This window comes from Hirundo rustica, chromosome 15 (assembly GCF_015227805.2).
Source record: "Hirundo rustica isolate bHirRus1 chromosome 15, bHirRus1.pri.v3, whole genome shotgun sequence".
Classification (NCBI taxonomy): Eukaryota; Metazoa; Chordata; class Aves; order Passeriformes; family Hirundinidae; genus Hirundo; species Hirundo rustica.
In genome coordinates this window covers 9,260,697-9,280,216 of record NC_053464.1, presented here as the reverse complement: position 1 = coordinate 9,280,216, position 19,520 = coordinate 9,260,697, and the positions used below count along the sequence as shown (strand labels likewise).

Genomic DNA, 19,520 nt, shown 5'->3' with positions numbered 1-19,520 from the left:
GGGAGGCGGGGGGCGGGCGGCGGCAGCAGCTGCCACGTTGCCGCCGGCGCAGCCCGGCCAGAAGGGGGAGAGGTTCGGCAAAGTCCGGAACCGCTCGGCAATGGCCGGAGGCGTCTGCTGAGGCGGGGAGCGGCTGCCGGCTGGCTCTGCCCCGCTCGGCGCAGGGGGGATCGTGGGGTGGGCGCCGCCGGCTCAGCCGCCCGTGAGCGGAAGGGGCGCGATGCTGGCCGACAGCCTGGTGGAGGAGTTCGAAATCCGCGAGGATGAGCCCTGGTACGACCAGCAGGACCTGCAGCAAGGTGAGCCGGGGCGGCGGCGGGGGGCGTGTGACGGGAGGGTGTCTAGCGAGCCGGGTGTGCGAGGGAAGGCACCGCGGGGGTGAGGGCAGGGGCCGCGCTGAGCGGGGCGTGTGAGGCGAGGAGCTGTGGGGAATCGCCGGGCGCGGGGTGTGTGAGGGCAGGGGCTGCGGCGAGGAGGGCGTGTGAGGAAAGGGACCGCGGCGGGCGGCGAGGAGGCAGGGGCACCGCGGCCGTGCGGGGCGCCGAGGGCGGTGGGAAGGACGCTCGGGGCCCGGGGTGACGGGCGCGTCGGTCGTGCCGGGCTCGGAGCTCGGGATCGCCGCACGGCCGCGCTTCCCGCCGCCGCGGAATCGCTGTCATCGGTAGCGACTGCGGCCGTCTTTGTCTGAGGAAAGGAGGTGCGGCAGCCGAGCTGAATGGTGCCGGGGTCCCTCTCCGCCCGGAGTGAGAGAAGCGGCTCTACGAAAAGTTGCACCTTGCACGGAAGGTGAAGGTGCCCGGTTCGGGGCAGGCGCTGGAAGAGCCGGGGTAGAATGCGCTATTGCGCCCTGTTGAGTTCTTTGTAAGGGCTTCCAGCCGATGAAGTTGTAGTTGTAACAGTCAGTGCTCGATTAGTTGCAGGTTCCTTATTAAAAACTCTTTAGGTGTCATATTAAAATATCAAATAACTCCACTATGCCTCAGTAATATACAGGTATACCTTCTGTATTTAATTCCATCAGTAGGTCTTAAAACACTACATGCAAAGGATAAATGCTGTTCATTTCACAAATGAGAAAGGAGCCACAGGAATAAAAGTATAATTGCACTAAAAATCTTGCTAAAGGCATGATACGGAAAGAATGTGCAATTTCCTTAGGAGCTTAGTGGTGTTTCTGACTGGTATTTACTTAAGTTACTTAGTTGTACTTTTTTGTTCTTAATCCTGAGTTTATTTTGAGAAGCCAGCTCAAAGCTGTGAAGTGGCTTCCTGCAAACCCGCTCCAGTCTTACACATTTTGCATTTATATTAAAATACATTAATTTTTTGGTGGGTGACTGGGTGCTGCTGTACTGTAAACCTTAGAGAAAGATCAGGCATCTGACAGCAGAAACTCTTTCTGAGACGGGACCAGGTCTCTCTAATTGTATGCTATATAAAATACCTAACTGTTTGAAAGCCGTATTTATGTACTCTTCTCCCAAAATTGATGTTTTCCTGGCTCTAGGATATAAACAAATCAGTTGAAATAAGATCCTGCAACTACAGTTTGCTGTCAAAGGGAGGAGAGTTAAAAATTTGAAGTTGTGATTCGGTAATGTTTTTACCATGTCAGTGTTTATGGAATAGAAGACCTACAAAGAGACTTCACAATGTATAACAACTGACTTCTTGCCTTCTTGATGTGTCTCTACTTTCATCTTCTAATTAAAATGAGTGAAATAATCACCAGTTGACTCTGCTGTCAGCTTTTAAGAAACAGTATTCCATTCTAGAAGTTAGTGCATTTTGGGGGCTTGGTTAATGTACTCTCAACATGTGAACAATCTTTTCTAGGGATTCTCTTTTTTTCTAGCCTAAGTGGAAGTCACAGATAGCCTTGCCAAAAGAAAAGGAGGAAAATAAAGTGATGGGCAAGTTGAAATGCAGAGAAGAAATTCCTTACAGGAGTGTTTTTTTGAACGTTGTGCTGTACTTTATTTCTGGACTGTGAAGGATAACTCCTCCTGCTGCTGAGGTGAAGACACACGGATGTGTGTAAACAGGGTAGTGAGGGTGCTTATCAAGTTCTCGTGGAACTCCTCACAACCCAAACAATCAGTGCATGTTTAAAAGACTGATGGGTATGATTATGGGAACCTAGGTTGTAAAACATTAGAAAGCACCCTGAAACAAGCTGGAAGTCCTTGTCAGTCGGTCTTTGAAACTTACATTTAGGGTAGGGGTTTTGGAAAAACATGACAGTCTTCAAAGTACGTACCAAAGATTTTTGCCTTGACAAGGGAGATGGGCTTTTCTGGCATACTGCTCGTGCATAAAGTGCTTATGGAATTCTTGTAAGGATGGGAACAGCCATCCTTCTGCAGTGTTTTGCTGAAGTACGCTGACCTTTAAAGAAGAATTTTTTTATATGGACTGCTCTTTTTGCATCTTACTGTTACTCACTTTTACAGAACAGAGGGTATTCTGAATACAGAATAGGAAACTAAGTAGAAAAAAGAATTCATTTTACAGTTAAGTAAACTTACACTAGGCTTACTTACACATCTTGCACAATTAGTGCCTTTTGCTGTTTAAAATAATAGGCTTAATTTTAGATTGAAAATTCTCTTAATAATTTTGTTAGGTGGGTTATGAAAAAGTAGAAGAGAAGGATTTTGGTACTGGTTTTATCTTTTTTTCAATAATGGTAATGCAGTCAGAAGAGACTGTGAAGCACTGGTAAGTGAGGGCTGTTCAACATCGGAAGACATCCTTGAAGTCTTATTTTGGAGATTTCTGATGGAGCTGTTAAACACCAGTACAACTAATCAGATTTGCTAAAGCAAAGATCTTTAGATCTGCACGTATACATTTTGCATTATTAAAAACCTCTCTGCTTCCATCTTTATGGTGAAAAGGAAAAAAGCTTGTCTGTCAGAATTTAGCTGTTGCTTTACATAAATTTACAACAGAAAATGGAATTTTGCTTCTAGTGTTCTACCATAACTCTCTCCAGAGAAATGTAAATTAATGCTTTTCATTTTGTATCTGGAAAACATACATGACACATCTCTCTTCTAAAATTTTCTCTTTATACGGCTTCCAGGTACTTGACAATGTAGAAAAATGGATGCAAAAAATTTCTGAGTTTTAGAAGAGGTGAAATTATTTCAGTATTTGCTTTCTCTAGAGTTAAGGTTTTATTGTATGTTCTTGAGCACTCCCACTTGTATTCTCCCCCTCAGAAACAAATTGCCTTAATTATAAAAGTGTTTCTCCCATAGTAACCCATTTGTGCTTCTGCCAGTCTAACAAACAGAATGAATGTGAAGTATGACATGAATTCTATTATTCACCTTGGATGCCAAGTACTGTATGGTATGTGCTATTTGATTAGTGGATGAGGGGGCATTTAAGAATGAAGCTATAAACTCCTAAATGTACTTAAACATGAAGATCAACTTTCACTTTGGTAAGGGAAATGGTAGTAATTCCATTATGCATTATGTCTTTAACATAATCCTAAATCCTCTCTAAAGCTCTTATTCTACTCTAATAAAATAAAAGAATAAACTGTTTTAGTCTTTGCCTTGAATGATGCTAGTGTTGTGTTAAAGATGGTGGCTCCTAGCAAAGATCTGTGCAGTACAAGAACTTGTGGAGCAGGACTCCATTTTCTATAGGATAATGAATTCACTGAATTTGAAGACTACACTATTCTGTAACGAGATAGAACAAATAGCTTGGTGTTTGACTGGGAGTTATTCTGTCCGTGGGTAAACAGTGTGCAATCTGTTTACCAAATGGGAAAAATTTAAGCAGGATGCCTTAAAGTTTCCTTATCCAAGTACTTTAAACCCTGCTTTATAATGAGTGGTGCTACAGTGAAAAAGTGATGTGAGGATAAACTCCTAAGTATAGACCAATATGCCTTGTGCCTTTTAATTGTACATCTTGTGAAACTGAAGAACTCCCATGCAGTGGGATTTCTTTTAAATAATTTCTATGGCATTTATGCTAAGAATCTGACATTAAGGTAGGAAACAATGCATTGTGGCTCTAAAGAATGTGTAAAGAATAGCACAGCTGTTGTTTTGCCAGAATCAGACATCTACAGCTTCACAGACAAATGTTTGTACTGACTTGTCCTTGTAAGTCTGAATTTGGTCTTTGGCTTACGTGCGGAGATGGAGTAATCATTTTGGACAGGCTGCCAAACTGAAAGTTAGCACAAAACAATCTTGGAGCAGTCTTGTATGTATTACAGTTCCTAGCTGATAAGATAACTGAGAGGGGGCAGGAAAGAGGTAGCATAGCATGTTAAGAAAAGGGCATCACAATCAAATGAAAATGGAATTAATATGTTTGCTTCTCTGGGTATAACTACTGATGATGCAATACATGTCTCCTGTTCATTAATTTAAGGCTTCTTGATGCGACTAAAAGTTTTTCTTGACTTTTCTTCTCTTTCCAAGTAATGATACAAGTTCTATGTGAGAGCTAACTAGTTGGTATTGCATGCATGCGGGTCATGTGATGGGAAGGAGGTAGAAAATAAGAACTTTCTAGAAGTTTGTTGGATCCGTGACATGCAGTAGCCTCCACAGGGTAATTACAATTTTAACATTACTACCAAGATTTATTACTTTGTCACATTATATTAGCTTTCAAATTACACTTGTCTTTCAGCATAATAATATAGAATATCTGGCACTTCTGATGCTGTTGAGTAAATATCAAGCTTTTCTCTAGAACAAAGCTGAGTGTTCAGATGACTTATTTCTTAATTTGCAACAACTACAGTCACTGCACCCTGGAGGTGATTGAAGATGACTGAAGCGAAACTGAGATTAAGTGCCTGACAACAAATGACATTTAAAGTGATGTTTTGGAGCACATGAAACAGTTCTTGTCACCTGGCTTTATGAGCTTGAAAAGCATAATAGCTGCAAGTATCCATCAGTTTTATGTCTTTTGATATTATTGTTTCACCATAAAAAGCATCTGAAACTTTCCTTTAGCACTTTGATCCTGAGTGACCTGAGCTCTGGTGGAGGGGAACGGTCAAGTCAATAAAGAGTTCATCAGCTTTGGCCTGGGTCTAGGCTGATGTACGTTTGCAGGGTCTGCTGTGCTTATTCTTCTGAGTGCTGTAAGGAGGGTGAAGCCCGAGAGACCTTGGGCAGAGCTGGTGCAGATGGCACCGTGGGAGATGAACGTGGCTGGGTGTGTCTGAAGGGCCACAGGGGAACTGAGGAAGCTTCATGACATCCGAGCGTCTCCGGGTCTCAGGCCTGACTTAGACTTGCATTAGGGATGGTAGATGAATGCTCTACTGAGGTGTAAGCTAACTTCATGTTGGGTACTGGAGATAACTAGGAGCAGTTATAACAGCAGTAAGAAAATACCTCAAGTATTTGATAACAAGCTTTAGAATCAGATTATATCATTGTTTCTCTCACTTACATGCAAACATGATTTCTTTGTTTAGATCTTCACCTTGCTGCTGAGCTTGGGAAGACACTCCTGGACCGTAACACTGAACTAGAAGAATCCTTGCAACAAATGTATGCAACAAATCAAGAGCAATTGCAGGAGATAGAGGTAAAATATCTAAAGGATCCTCCATGTGAAAGCATCTAGACCTGCAACATACAGTGTATAAGTTAAGATATTAATTTCTTGAGATCTAATGGAAAATTCTGAACAATCTGTCACCACTTAACTATTTTGAGAATTTGAGAACCAGTATAGGTGGCTCATACTTAGAATTGTTTCTCTGATTACCAGAGGCTTTGTGCCACTAAATGTTGGATTTAGTTTGTTTAATGACAAATACCTGGTATTTTTCAGTTTTGTACAGAAAAGATACTTCAGTTATTTTTATTGCTAAACTTTGGTGATACTGCCAGGTAAAATAAATTATATGATGATAAATACATTAATAATATGAAATATTACATGAGAATTTTAATGATTGCAGCACTGAAACTTAAATGCTGATCACTGCAGAAATGTGATTTAAGTAAAATCTGAAGATGTATACTTCCAGTAAACTGAGCTGTGATAAAGAGAGCTAAAGTCTATTTCAATGTAAAAGAAACCCTGCAAGGACAAAAAACCCAACAAACAACAACAACAACAAAACCAGAAAAAAAACCCCACTTGAGTAGGATCTAAATACAGGATATAGTGGATATAGTGCTCCATATTTTCCAGGGAAAAAACCCAAAAATACAACCATCATTTCAAAACCACTCATCTTTAGGTAATAGAGTGGAAAAACCTGGCTATTTTTGGCACTTTCTCTTTTTTTTTTAATATTGCCTGTGTTCTTGCAGACCTAGCATTTGTCAGCATAATGAGATTTTTTCAGCTATTAGAGGGCAATGCATGGTCTCTAATAATTAAATTATTAAATATTCAGGACTTTTCTGACTGACAACATATTGATAACATATTCAGCATTTCACTTTGGTTCTGGTGTGAATCACAGGGAGCAGGCTGTGACTGGTATGTACCAGATTTTTACAAAATCTGAGTTCCTTTGTGCTAGCAGTACTGCAATTGGAGATGTGCATTTTGCACAGCTGCAACTTCAGACTGAAAATGCTCACTATTGTAGTGGCAACAGGAAAGAATCCTAACCTTAATAATTACAGAATTATAGGTGTCTTGAAAGTAATCAATACAAATGCAGCATTTTTAGTAAGTGATGAGCAATTTCTGAGTGCAGGTTTGATTTGTGGGCATGTTTTTAGAAGTTACTTTTGTTTTGAACCTCATCTCTTGGCTCTTTCTTCTTTTATGTGCTAGCTGTAATTTTTGTTATCCTGTGCATTCTGAGATACAATGGTTGGAATGGCTGATATTTATATTACTGCCACAGCATTAGAAGATGTATTTACTTATGCAGAGACTGAAAATACCTCATTATTATGAATAGTTTTTGTAAAAAGGTCAATTCTTGAGGTGTAGAGAGGACAAACATTTCCAAGGTGTTATACAAATACTGTACACAAGGTATTTGTATGAACAGCCGTATTTAAGAAAGTGTTTAGCAGAATTACAACACACCTTTTGAAATAAAACACCAGAACTTTGTGATAGGCAACTAACCTGGCTGATCAAGTGTAGCTACTTTATAAGCAGCTGTATTTTAACACTATCTAGAAATGTGGAAAATACGTTATTGCTAATCTACATTGATTTACAGAAATAGTCTAGTGCTGTTAAGAATGCAGTATCCTATTGGTTTAAGCCAGTTTATTTGCTTAAGCTGTTCTGGTGGTTCAGTGTTTATAGGTGACATAGAGAGCTTCAGCTCCAGGAAGTGTCACAAATGTCCCTCCAGCAGTGATTTATGGTTAGTGTGTTGCAGGGTCAAGTACATGTGCAGTGAGACAAACTCAGACATGACTGATGAATTTTTTCTCTCAATGTCTTGCTCTACCAAGACTTCAGCAATACTACTTTTTGAAGGCTTTATCTGATACTCCTTCAATCTCTTCCCTCCTCTTCCTCAAGGAGGGTAGGAGATGTGTATTGGATTGTCCTATTAGCTACCTCCAAGAGGAGAGGAGGAGAGTGGGAGAACAGTTTTTGTGATGCTTCTGACATATAAATAGTGCCTGCACCTTTTCTTTGCCCAGCTTGTTGAGCCAAAGGCTGTATTTGTATCTTTGTAGTAAGGTGCCGTCTTCTCCAGTCCTATCTCCTGCCTCAATCTTTTCTCTTTCCCCAGTGCCATTTAAAAGTGTAATAGCAACACAAAATTTTTCTTCCTCCAAAGAATTTTTCTCTTGGTGGAAGAAAAGGGAAAATGAACCCCTTGTTCAAATACCCAGAGAAACCCTCCAGTTGAGGAACTGAATCTATTAGCTTTCTGGCACGAGGAATTGTTACAGGAACTCACTGAAACAAATGGGAATACAATTTGCATATGCAAGGTGTAAAGCGGCTCAGTGTTTTATTTCCATACCAGGATTTCTGTCTCGTGTGGGATCACAGGATACCCCCTTGCACAGGATATATTTGCAAATGGCATATTCAGTCTCTATTCTTGATTTTTCCTAATTTTCAAGTGCTTGTCTCTGTAACCTACATGTGATTTTTCAGCTGTTCCTATAGCTACTCTGCTGAATTTCTGTAGTAGCTTTTCAGTGCAATATATCCATGTAAATTTTTGAGACTTTTTTCCTATTAATTTGGATCTGAGGGGTAGCAAAGTCTAGAGCTGGCTTTGAAATCATTCTGAAATATGGCATTGCCTTGTCTGCACTGCAAGGGAAAGGTCAAAGGCTGTGGTGTGCTTAAGATTACATCTCATATATTAAATACTAATACATTAAGCATTTTACAGCTTTGGATCATTACATCTGACCTTTGTGCTGACACGTGTGCCACTAACTAATCACTGTAGATGTAATAAAGGCTGCGGGGAAACAACAACTTTATTCCTGCCTGAATCTGTTCTCAGCACTCAGACACTGGAAATCCTGACACCATCCAATTTTCATGTGTTAGAATGCAAGGTGTTGCTTCATGTTAGGTGCTTGGTTGTAGGGGAAATTGATTAAATGTGAACCTCCAAAGTATTTATTGCATCGTCTTTGGTGGTCTGATTATACCAGGCAAATTGGACACTGGCCCTGAAGATACTGGAGATGGAAGGAGGAGGTGGTGCCTCACCCCTTCCATTCATCTCCAACGTCTGCAAAAGCCCAGTGTAATAAGCGGCAACATCTCTTCAGGCACCAAAGCCTTGGCTCCTGCGCCACACTTGTATTGCTGAAGAGACTCTGAGGATCTCCAGCTCCTTCCTTCAGCTACAACCAATAGGGAAAGTTAATCTGAAATGGGTCACATTGAGATTCTACTGCTAATCTAGGTTCTATTTTTGTGTAAATCCTCTGTCATGTGTGCACAGGCTACCAAAGGATCTAGCCAACAGCTATCATGTTGATCTTCTAGAAGTCTGTATGGAGTAGTTACTAGTCCTAGATTAACTTATTATCTGTTCTTAAATTGCCTAAAATGTAAACCCACCAATCTTTTAATGAGGTAAAAGGTTAAGTAGAATATTAGAAGTTTTGAGTATGTAACAGGCCTATGTAAAGAGAATTAATTCTGCCTGCATGTTCCTACTTGAAGCTTAAAGAAAGTAAAATATAGCATTACAGAATATATTGTAAAATACAAATTCTATATAAGAACAAAGTATTTCAGATTTAGGGGGTTAGACTCAGAAGAGAACTGTCACGTAAATACTCATGTCCTGGGTGGGAGAATATAAGACACTTTTTTAAGAGCTGTAAGTGATTGTGAACTGCTTTGACCAAGAATTCCAAGCTTTTTGATGTTCAGGAAACTAAACAATCTGTGTAGTTAATTGTAAAATGCAAGAGGATTTAATTGAGACTAATTCATGTGAGTATTATTTTTTAAAAAGGGCCAGGAGATCTTTGTTCGGGATTATATTAACTGGGATAGTTCCCTGTGAGTAATTTTTAAGATTGGAATTCAATAACTTGATTATACTTTGTGATACATATTAGCCCACATACTGTTTTAAGAGTGACCACAGCCTAAATTGTGCCATGCTGAACCTAACGCAGCTTCAGACTGGAAGAACTTACATTAGCTGAAACTAAGTTTAATTATGGATGGTGCTACCCAGTATTTCAGTTTTAATACTGAGAACGCTGTTGGGTCACAGTTAAGAAATACTGTTGGAGCACACTGCGACCTTTCGGACACAGCAGACAGGTAAGGGCTGTGTTGGAGCCTGAAGGTTTTATCAGTGCTGACTGAGCACAGCCCCATGCAGAAGGGCACAGATAAAGACAGCTGGCACCATCAACCCAGCTCCTCCAGGAAAGGGCTGCTTCACCAGCCTGGGGTGACCTCTGACAAAGGCCAGCTGCTAGAGAGTTACTGATCGTGTCTCTTCAGCTTACCAAAACAAACACGGGAATTTGCATTTGGAAAACTCGAGAGTTTCTCTCTGAATGTGAACAGAAATGCAGAGTAGGAGCTGTAGCTTGTGTTTCAAGAGTAACCAAGTAACAGCAGAACTGTCTTGCAGTACCTCACAAAGCAAGTGGAGCTCTTGCGGCAGATGAATGACCAGCATGCAAAAGTCTATGAACAGCTAGATGTGACAGCAAGAGAACTGGAAGACACCAATCAAAAACTCGTTGCAGAGAGTAGAGCTTCACAACAAAAGATAATAAGGTAACAAACTTAGAGATTCCCTCCTGCCAGCTGTTAATATCAGTAAGAGCCGTCCTGGTGTATTTGTGTAGTTACTGGGTATCTTGTCTCTGTCTAGTGATGTTCTACAATACTGGCAAATTGAAAGGTTAGTTTTATTTAAAGGTCTTTTCACCTTTTAGCTTGACAGAGACTATTGAAAGTCTACAAACACACATAGATGACCTGCAGCGACAAGTGGAAGAACTGAAGAAGCCTGGACGAGGCCGGATGAGCCAGGAGAGATCTGAGCAGCCAAGATCAATGCACAGTTTCTCATGTTTGAAGGAGCTGTATGACCTCCGCCAGTAAGACTTTTTACCTTACACAGTAAAGAACTGAAACTATTCTAAGCAAAACTTTAAAACCTAAGACACGAGCACAGATACCAGACAAGCTGGAAAAAAAAAAATTACCTGATGTTCACAATCTGCTGTGTGGTACTGTAATTTCTTAAGGCCTGTTTCTAGACCACACCAGTGCCATTCGTGCTGCACTTTCTCCCCATTACCAGCCATGTCAAGTAGTAGCCTAGAAAGCTTACAACAATTTGCACCCCAGTGTTTTCAATCAGATAAAAGCAAACACAGATAATCTGACAAACAAACTACTAAATGCAAAGTATTTCCTGTAACTTACTCTTTCCTTGGATGTCCGTGGGTATTTCCTCAGCTTTTTCGAAGCTAAGCTGGTTAAAGTGACACCTAAACTGGGAAAATGGTGCCCGGGGGCTGGGCTGCCTTTTAAATGTAGAGCCGTTTGACCTAGCTGAAGTGCATTAGTGGGGCCATCGGGACAATCACCTGGTAAAAGCTCAGACTAACTGCAAGCCTGGAGGGCAATTTAGTAAACGAAGCACCTCTACAGAACAGGCTGTTGTGTCTACATGGAGGTAGTACTCTAGAATAAATCAGGTTATTTCTTGACAATTCAAAAGACAAGTGGATCCTTCAAACTGCCAAAGGCTTGTGAAAATATCAGCCTCCAGCATTGCTTTGTCAATAGTGAAGCTTGTTTATACATCAGTAGTGACAAAAGTTATGAGGGTGGAGTGCTGTAGAAAAAGATAGTGTCAGAAAGTACTGCATGGTACACAGAAGCAATGTGTATTTAAATTACAATTTAAACTTAGATTATTCAATCAGCTTGTCTGTAACATGAAACTGTTAACAAGCTGCCATTCTGCCTAAATTGTGAGCTTGGTTCGATGGCATGTAAGTCCTTACAAACTGTTCTGATTACTAAATTGACTGATTGGTTTAGTGCAATGGCCTGTTAGTGCTCTGAAGTGTGTTAGCACACAGTTTAAATGTCATTAGTTACCCACGACAAGAAAACTTTAGGTGTGGTCAGCTGTACTTCCTATTTTGATGATCCTTCCTTTGTTTCTGCAGGTATTTTGTTTATGATCACGTCTTTGCAGAAAAGATTACTTCGATGGATAGTCAGCTAAGTCCTCTAGAAGAAGAAAATGAGAAGTTAAAGAAGGCAGTGACAGTTCTGCAAGCCCAGCTGAACCTAGAGAAAGAGAAGAGGGTAACCATGGAAGAGGAATACAGTCTCATGGTGAAAGAAAACTGTGACCTGGAGCGGAGGCTGGTTGATACAGACTTGTATCGGGCTCGTGCCGAGGAGCTGGAAGCAGAAGTAGCTGAAATGCGACAGATACTTCAGTCTGAAAACACGCTCCATAATGCAGAGAAATTGGTGCCAGAATCCTTTTTCATTTCATTCAAGGAATCTCTAGACAGGGAGCTTGGTCAGAGCCTGGTAGATGATGGACTTCTGACAGTTTCGGAGGTTGAGAAGAAGGCGCTGAAGCGGAGCAGCAGCGAAAGCCTCCTGAGCAGTGCTGCTGGGGCAGACATTCTCAGGGGCCATGAAGAAACGTGTATTAGGAGAGCTGAAGCTGTGAAGCAGCGGGGAATCTCTGTACTCAATGAAGTTGATGCTCAGTACAATGCTCTGAAAGTGAAGTATGAGGAACTTTTGAAGAAGTGTCAAGTGGATGAAGATTCTTTGAAACACAAGGCCGTCCAAACACTGAAGCAGTATTCCAAAGACCTAAATGTGGGGAACACCCAGTATGATCTTTCAGCTAGCAATCAAGAATTCACAATTGCTGAGCTAAGTGACTCTTCCACAAATGCTCCCCCTGAATATAAGGCACTATTCCAGGAGATTTTTAGCTGTATCAGAAAAACAAAAGAAGAAATAGATGAACACAGAGCGAAATACAAGACTCTCTCCTCTCAGCCATAACCTTATGTTAGTCAAGAACACACTTCATATGAATGTCAGAAGACCCCTTAAACTGATGTGTTCCTTGAGCACTCAAAATGAATGTTTTGGATTGGCTGGTAGCCCTGTAGTTAACAAGCTAATTAGTTATCAGCTAGATTCCCTGTTCCTGTGTAGCAGTAGATTTAATGTTTAGCACTGTCACACAAACTAGTGGTTGTAAAGCAAACATCATAGCTTAATGCTACACTACTACTCCATGTTACACTTCATCTCTGGCCAGAGCATTGACTGACACTTGTTTGCTTCATCCTCTTTGGAAATAACAGAGCTAAGAACTCTGAATCTCTTATAAGAAGCAGAATAAAGCTTTCCTTTTGTTCATAGGGATGATCTAGCCTGTAACTACACTGAGAAAATGAACGAAAGCAAAGCCCTGACCAGTCCCAGGGGCAGCATCTCCTCAGCTCCAGGAGTTGAGCAGTCCAGCTGATTTTGCTTTGGCATGGTGGTGGAAAGCTGTGCTTACTTTAAGCCAATTCCACATTTTCACAATCACTAAGCTCTCCCACAGATTAGTGTAAATGTCTTCCTGCTAAGAAAGGATTTGATGTAAAGTTTGTGTGGCTTTTTTAGATACGGTTTCCTTTGTAGGGCACTTTGTCTTAAGGCAAGATACTGTGAATTGACTCTATGTGTTATTTGGGACTACGGTTCTCTGGTGGAATGTCTGCAAAGTACATTTTTATGTGTATTTGGTAAGTTAGAGAGTTGTTATTCAGCTATTTAACTTTAGAAGTAGCATTGACATAGTGGAGTAGCTTTTTAATGTTGCATACCACAAACTCCAAGTGCTCGAGGAGACGGGCCAGGTAAAACCTTGTATTGTTTTGTGTGTTGTTTCCAGTGTCAGCCTCTGGACCTATTCCATGCTGCCTGGGGGGGTGAGAAGATGGACACAACACTGCCAGCACATATCCTACTGAAAATGGGACCACACTATTGTTCTCCCTCTCCTTTTCCGCTCCCTAATAGTAATTCATACAATCATTTCTGAAAAACAAAAAACATGGAGAAGGTTGTTCTTTGGAGCACAGAGAAATTAAGAGGAAGAAAAAAAGGCACAATGAAAAGTAACATCCTTCTCCTTGTAAGGGTCTCCTAGCTTAATGTGGCCAGCAGTTCTTGGGAAGCAGCTTCCTGCTGAGTTGCTGTGAGGTACCAAATCCTTGACCCAGAATGTTGACAGTTCTCAGCTTTAGTCCAGCTGCTGCAGCTCTGCTGCCTTACGCTGTTCTCTGTTCAGCTCCTCTTTCAGGTGCAGTATTAAGACTTCATGTTGTGGGAGTTTCTCTAAAACATGTATTGCAGTCTGAAAATTATTTAAAAATGGGAATCTAAATCTTCTGAATATTTTTCTAAGCAAATAAATAATCCAGTCAAGCTACATGTGTAAGTAGTAATTATATCCATCTGTGCCAATTGGGAAACTGAACTTGGTGCAGATGGCACCTGCATTATCTAGTCTTGCCATCTTTCCTACAGAGCTCAGATGGAGTTCCCATGAAACTTGAATTTTAGAAGTTAATGCTACATGGAATAGAACAGGCCTGTCTAGGACAGAAATCCAGATGGAAGTAAGTAGTTTTTCCTCATTGTTGTGGTTTTTGTTACTGCTGTTAAAAAAAGAGGTGAGGTAAGAGAAAGCAGAAAAGCTGCTCTGCCATGAGGGAACTGTCCTGTCACTGTGTCCCTGGCACCTGCACCTGTCTCACCCCAATTCAGAGACTGGAAAGCAGTAACCTGAGAAAGGCACAAAGTCTTCACTATCAGTGTTCCTTACCGCTCTAGGGACAGAGGCAAGCCACACCTGCTGGGCAGAAGAGATGTACAAGCAGTTCCAGGTTTTTGGTTACATAGGTGATCTTCAGTGGTTTTATTACTTTGGGCTAATTTAGAGCACTTGATAGAAACAATTTCTATGCTTTAAAAATACCAAAAATATTTCCTCAGAACTTCTTGATTCTTCTGTACTGTACTTTCCCTTGGCTACCTGTGCCATTGCTGAGCTCTGGCTGTCCTGCAGCACTTACCTGTGCAGGCTGTGCAGTAAATCCCTCCAGGCTGGGCTCTTCTTAGAGCTTCTCCTGGAGTGTGGCTTTCCCAGAGCTTTCCAGCCACAGCCACTGAGTCAGTGCCAGCCAGGGCTGCCTGAATATAAAACACATCCAGTTTTATTGATGCAGTTAATAAACTACACTAACCTATTAAATAAGGTAGAGTTTTAGCAGTTCAAAACCAGCCATTTTCCACCAAAATGTGAAATGCCATAAGTATGGTAACAATATTCTTAGCCAATCTTATCTGGATTAACTACCTTAATCATCTTACTTTGGTCAACAACTCAACTCAGCCTTTTCTGAGCATAAGTAGAGGAAATCAATAGAATCCCCCTGCACTTCCCATGTGATGGAAGCTGCAGCAGAGAACAGGAGCAGCAGTGACCGTGCTGTGCAGTGCCCATAGCAGATATTCCTGCTGGTACTGCAGGTAAGGCCAGTTCAGGATGAGCCACCAGGGCTGGGTCCCTGTCCCTGCTGAGGCACAGCCCCAGGGAGCTCAGGGACTGCACTGCACTTTGCTCTCTACCTCTGTCCTTCCTCCCCAAGCCTTCAGGATGGAAAAGGAGCAGGTACAGCTTCTGTTTCTTCTTGCACAAATACAAGGCGGGGTAAAATTGACCTTTGAGATAAAATTTTATTTAAAAATTACACAAAATAGAGGTTTTACATGGTTGCCGTGTGGTAACTACAGCTGGATGCCTCCCAGAGGGTGCCCTCGGTTACTTACCTTGCTCTGTCACACACAGTAATGTACAAAATCCCTCAAACCAACCACACACCAGCAGAAGAAATCCAGTAGTTGTTCCCCATGTTTCAGATGTCGGTACTTCTCCAAATAACTCATTTCACAGACAACAGGTGAGAACAATGGTTATGTAGTACAGAGTTCACAGACAGTGATTTTGTTCCCCCCTCCCAGGCCTGACATTCCCACGAACACGACCACCCGCTCTCTATGAAGAGGGCTGCAAGGGCTATGACAATGCTCACGCTGAAGTATGAGCATCCAGGGATTTAACAAAAACTGGGATGTTTGTAAACAAATTTAATTTATTGGCATTACTTACAAAATAAAGTTTTAGACCATGATTTTCCATCATGTCTGTGTCACTATATGGTTTTATTTTTTCATAACGAAACAGAAGGAGAATTGCAATACATTAGAAATCCCAGATTAATCAAGCTGCAGACGGGGTCCCACGGTGCCTTCCCGGCCGCTCCCGCGCCTCGGAGGCCATGCAAACTCTGGCTGTTGGGACTCAGTGGCTGCCCGCAATGCCCACGTGCCCCAGAGCAGCTCAGATCCCGCCCTGGCTGCCGAGGCCACGGCATCGCTCCGGCTGCGCCACCCGCTGCGGGTTCCTCTCGCGTCCCCGAGATCACCTGACACCGCTGCCACCGCTGTCAGGACTGCACCGTTCCCTTAAGATACCACATTCCACCGTAGCTCACGCAGCAGTCCTGGGGAGACAGGGAAAGGCTCTGTCAGGCTGCCAGGGGCGTGGTGGTGGCACCGTCTCTAGAGGCATTTAAGGGGTGTCTGGTGCCGGGTGATGTTCTGTGGTTACAGCACTACTGCTGCTTTGATGGTTGGACTGGATGATCTCAAAGGTCTCTTCCAACCGTCAAGATTCTATGATTCTAAAGTCCATAAAGTCTTGGGAACAACGGTCTGGCTCTGGGACAATAAACATGATCGGTAACAAGCCCTTCTCCAATGCACAGGAGAGGGCATGAACCCAGGGCACGGGGTGTCCCCACGCTGAGGGACAGATGGCTTCAGTGGAGGGTACACACGGGGGGAAGGCTGAGAGCCACAAAGGGACAAATGATGCCAAGGCAGTGAGGAACAGCAGTGGCTCCTGGGGGAGAACCTGGGGCTTGTGCAGAAGTGAGCTGAGGGAGGGACGGATGTGTGAGGGCTGGAGGAGCAGGGCAGTGGAGGGGTAAAGAGGGGCTGAGGCTGAGGGGAGCAGTGAAACAGAGCAGGAGAGTTGTGGCAGTCACTGGATCTGAAGCCTTTTAAGAAACCTTTTCTATGACAATGAAGTGTCAAACCTCAGAGCCGCGCTGTGACCACACGTGTGCTGTGCTTAGGGCAGGAGGGCACCTCAGCAAAGGAGCGCAGGAACTGGGTTGTCTTGGGGCTCATTTCCTTGTTTCCATTAGGTGAGCACAAAGTCCCTGGAGTTCTGAGCTAACAGCTTCCCTTTCTTTTGCTCCCTCTTAGGAAATTCAACACAGCTCAAGTACTACTGCAGAACTGAGGCTGCAGAGCTTAAATGTATCTTTGTTTCTGAAGTCTTGGGGCTCCTCCATAACAAAAACAAACCCAGAGGTTAGAAAGAGGGTTTGCAGACTGATCTGCAAATGCAAAAACACAAACCCTGTCACTCTCTTCCTCTGTGTATAAAAATGAGCACAGGCAGATGGGGAAATAGGAGTCTACAAATCCAATTTCACTCAAAGTGGAATCCAATCTCTTGTGGCTTAAAGAAGCCAGAGAATCTTCCCATTTCATTAAATCATACTTCTAAATTTTATTTCAGAAACAAAGGTAATTTCCCGTACTCCTGTGACAAATGTATTCAAGGCAATAAAGCCTGCCACAACACAAGACTGGTCACTCACTGACTTAGTGACTTGCATAAAAACACTGCTCCATGACTTAGGGGCAAGTATTTTTCCTAGAAATAGGTTATCTGTTAAACAGCAACAGCATCATGAAAAACTAATGCCAGTACACTGTCTACATGTTCCAGGAGAGCTGACACTTGAGCTCATGCAGTCAGTGACAAATCCCCCAGCACAGGGAGCCAAAGGAAATACTGTCTAGCAGGCAGAAATGTCTGAGCTTATTTTACTGCTAAGACAACCGGGTTCTTTCAAGCAAGACCAGTTTGTTTATTATCAAAGCAAGAGATCTGTAGTTCTTCAAAGATGCTATTATTCATTTGCAGATCACAATGTAATAAAGTATTTAAGCACTTGTCTTATTGAAGTGGGTGACAGTGAGCAAAGGCCCAGCCACAATGATTAAAGTATTTCATTAGTTGGCAACTTTCTGCTTGGCCATCCTGCATCTCTTTTAAAGTCATGGCCTGTGTGGTCTGTACTTTATACCTTAAACTTCTTGAGCAAGTCAATGGTGCATCTTCAAAGAGAGATGAAAGGATTCAAATAAACATTTGCAATGAGATGTGTTAACTACCACTCTGCCTGCTGGTTTTGGCCAGGGTTTTGCTCTGTGCAAAGCTGCACATCCTGCTAGAGAATAAAATGCACTTCCTGCTGAACATGTGGCACTGGTGCTCTTCAGCACTAACCAGCAGCAGTCAGTTGGTAACTCAGAGCACTGGGCAGAGGCCTCCACCTCCTTAATGTTTAATTCTGCATTATTTAAAAATAACTCAAGTATCACATTTACTACAGTCTATTCTCTGCTGCTCCAAGATGACAGAGAGATTTGTTGCAGTAATACAAAATAATGTTTGAGCCATTGCTTCTCAGAGGGAAAGAAGACAGAATGAGACAAGCACATTTTTAAGAAAACAAGCTCAAACACAGGCTTGGTCTATATTCCAACAACAACTGTTCTATCATCCCTATCGTTTGTCAGTTCAAGGTAAAATAAAATCCTTTGCTCAAATCAAGCATTACAACTCATGTATTAATTGGATCAAGCCCAAAGTGAACAGAAGCTTACCTTTAACACTCTATCCACCTCCTGCTTGTTTAGATCCTCCCCACACTCCTGACTCAGCTGGTTCTGGATGACGTTCCTGCGCACTCGGTAATTTTTCGAGAAGATTTCAAGCAAAACTTGGCGATGCTTTAAAAGAAAATGTATCATAAGTACACAGAGAACAATTATTCCTATCTTTCTATAAAAACTGCACGTGCCTTAGTCAGTACAAAACATTCCCTGAACTACATTAGAGGACTCTTCCTCACAATCCTGAAACCACCCCATATATTCCTGCTCTCCAGCAGTGCTTTATCCTCCAAGGGCTCCACAGGGGTCCCTCCAGAGCCTGTGGCCACACCTGCACCTGTCCTGTGACCTGGGCCACCCCAAAGGTACAAAAACACACTGAAGGTGATGTAGTGTAGGACCATTACTCTCAAAAGCTTCCATGGGAGTTCACAGCACTCCAGGCAAGAGGTTGGCTAGTGCTCTCCTCTTTCCTATAAAAATGCATTCAGTTCATGGAGCTAGGAATTGCACTGCCCATGCACAGGTCATTAGGCACCTTCCCTTTCACCTCGTTTACTCTGACAGCAGTTGGAGCTCAGGAGATGCTCACATATGCTGTAATCATTTTCTACTCTAAAGTATCAACAGACACCCCTGTTAATGTCTGGTTAATGTTGCATTACCATCAAAAGGAAAAAAAAAACTTGGACTGGATCCTGGTCTGAGGCCTGCATTGGAGAATCCTTACTTCTCACAGGTTCAGAAATAGCCAGAGATGGTTACTGACATGATTACATGTTATGAACCTCCTTTTAGCTGGAAACAGGTTGGTGTTAAAAACACCAACAGAGAAAGAGGAAAACTATCTGCTGTACCAGCTCCAGAAACACGGATAAAAACAATGCCAAATGCTCAGTAAAAATACAGTGGGGAATGTCACTTATTTTATCTTTACCTGATCATAAGTGTCACCAGCTTCCCAAAGTGCATAGACCTTTAGTTCATCTGGTGAGGCAGCAGTCTGTGGAGGAAACTGAGAACAAGAGGCTGTTAAAAATAACCAGCTATTTAATGAGTTCTGCTTAATGATTCCATGTATCCCTGGACGCCCATTACTGAATCAAAACCCTGGCTGCCATGGAATAATAATTGCTGAAACAACCCAACTGCTGTCCCACCCCATACTGGAAGGGATGCCTTGGCTCTGGCAGCCCTGTGCCTGC

The 19,520-nt window shown here is 42.4% G+C and overlaps 2 protein-coding genes across 3 annotated transcripts in view; one reads left to right on the top strand and one right to left on the bottom strand.

The window, feature by feature from the left end:
* Nucleotides 1-53: 53 nt before the first annotated feature.
* Nucleotides 54-15,699, top strand: CDR2 (cerebellar degeneration related protein 2). The gene is made up of 5 exons (XM_040078870.2): nucleotides 54-299; nucleotides 5,474-5,586; nucleotides 10,070-10,218; nucleotides 10,380-10,544; nucleotides 11,631-15,699. The coding sequence occupies exons 1-5, from the start codon at nucleotides 221-223 to the stop codon at nucleotides 12,496-12,498; spliced, it is 1,374 nt and encodes a 457-aa protein (XP_039934804.1). The 5' UTR covers nucleotides 54-220; the 3' UTR covers nucleotides 12,499-15,699.
* POLR3E (RNA polymerase III subunit E) overlaps nucleotides 15,633-19,520 on the bottom strand; it is a 27,682-nt gene continuing 23,794 nt past the window's right edge. For both annotated transcript variants that reach the window (XM_040078866.2, XM_040078867.2), the window contains exons 19-21: nucleotides 19,253-19,330; nucleotides 18,307-18,432; nucleotides 15,633-16,061 (exon numbers count right to left, since the gene is read on the bottom strand). In XM_040078866.2, the coding sequence (XP_039934800.1) occupies nucleotides 16,005-16,061; nucleotides 18,307-18,432; nucleotides 19,253-19,330 (261 nt within the window). In that variant the 3' untranslated portion in view covers nucleotides 15,633-16,004. The remainder of the gene's footprint in view (nucleotides 16,062-18,306; nucleotides 18,433-19,252; nucleotides 19,331-19,520) is intronic.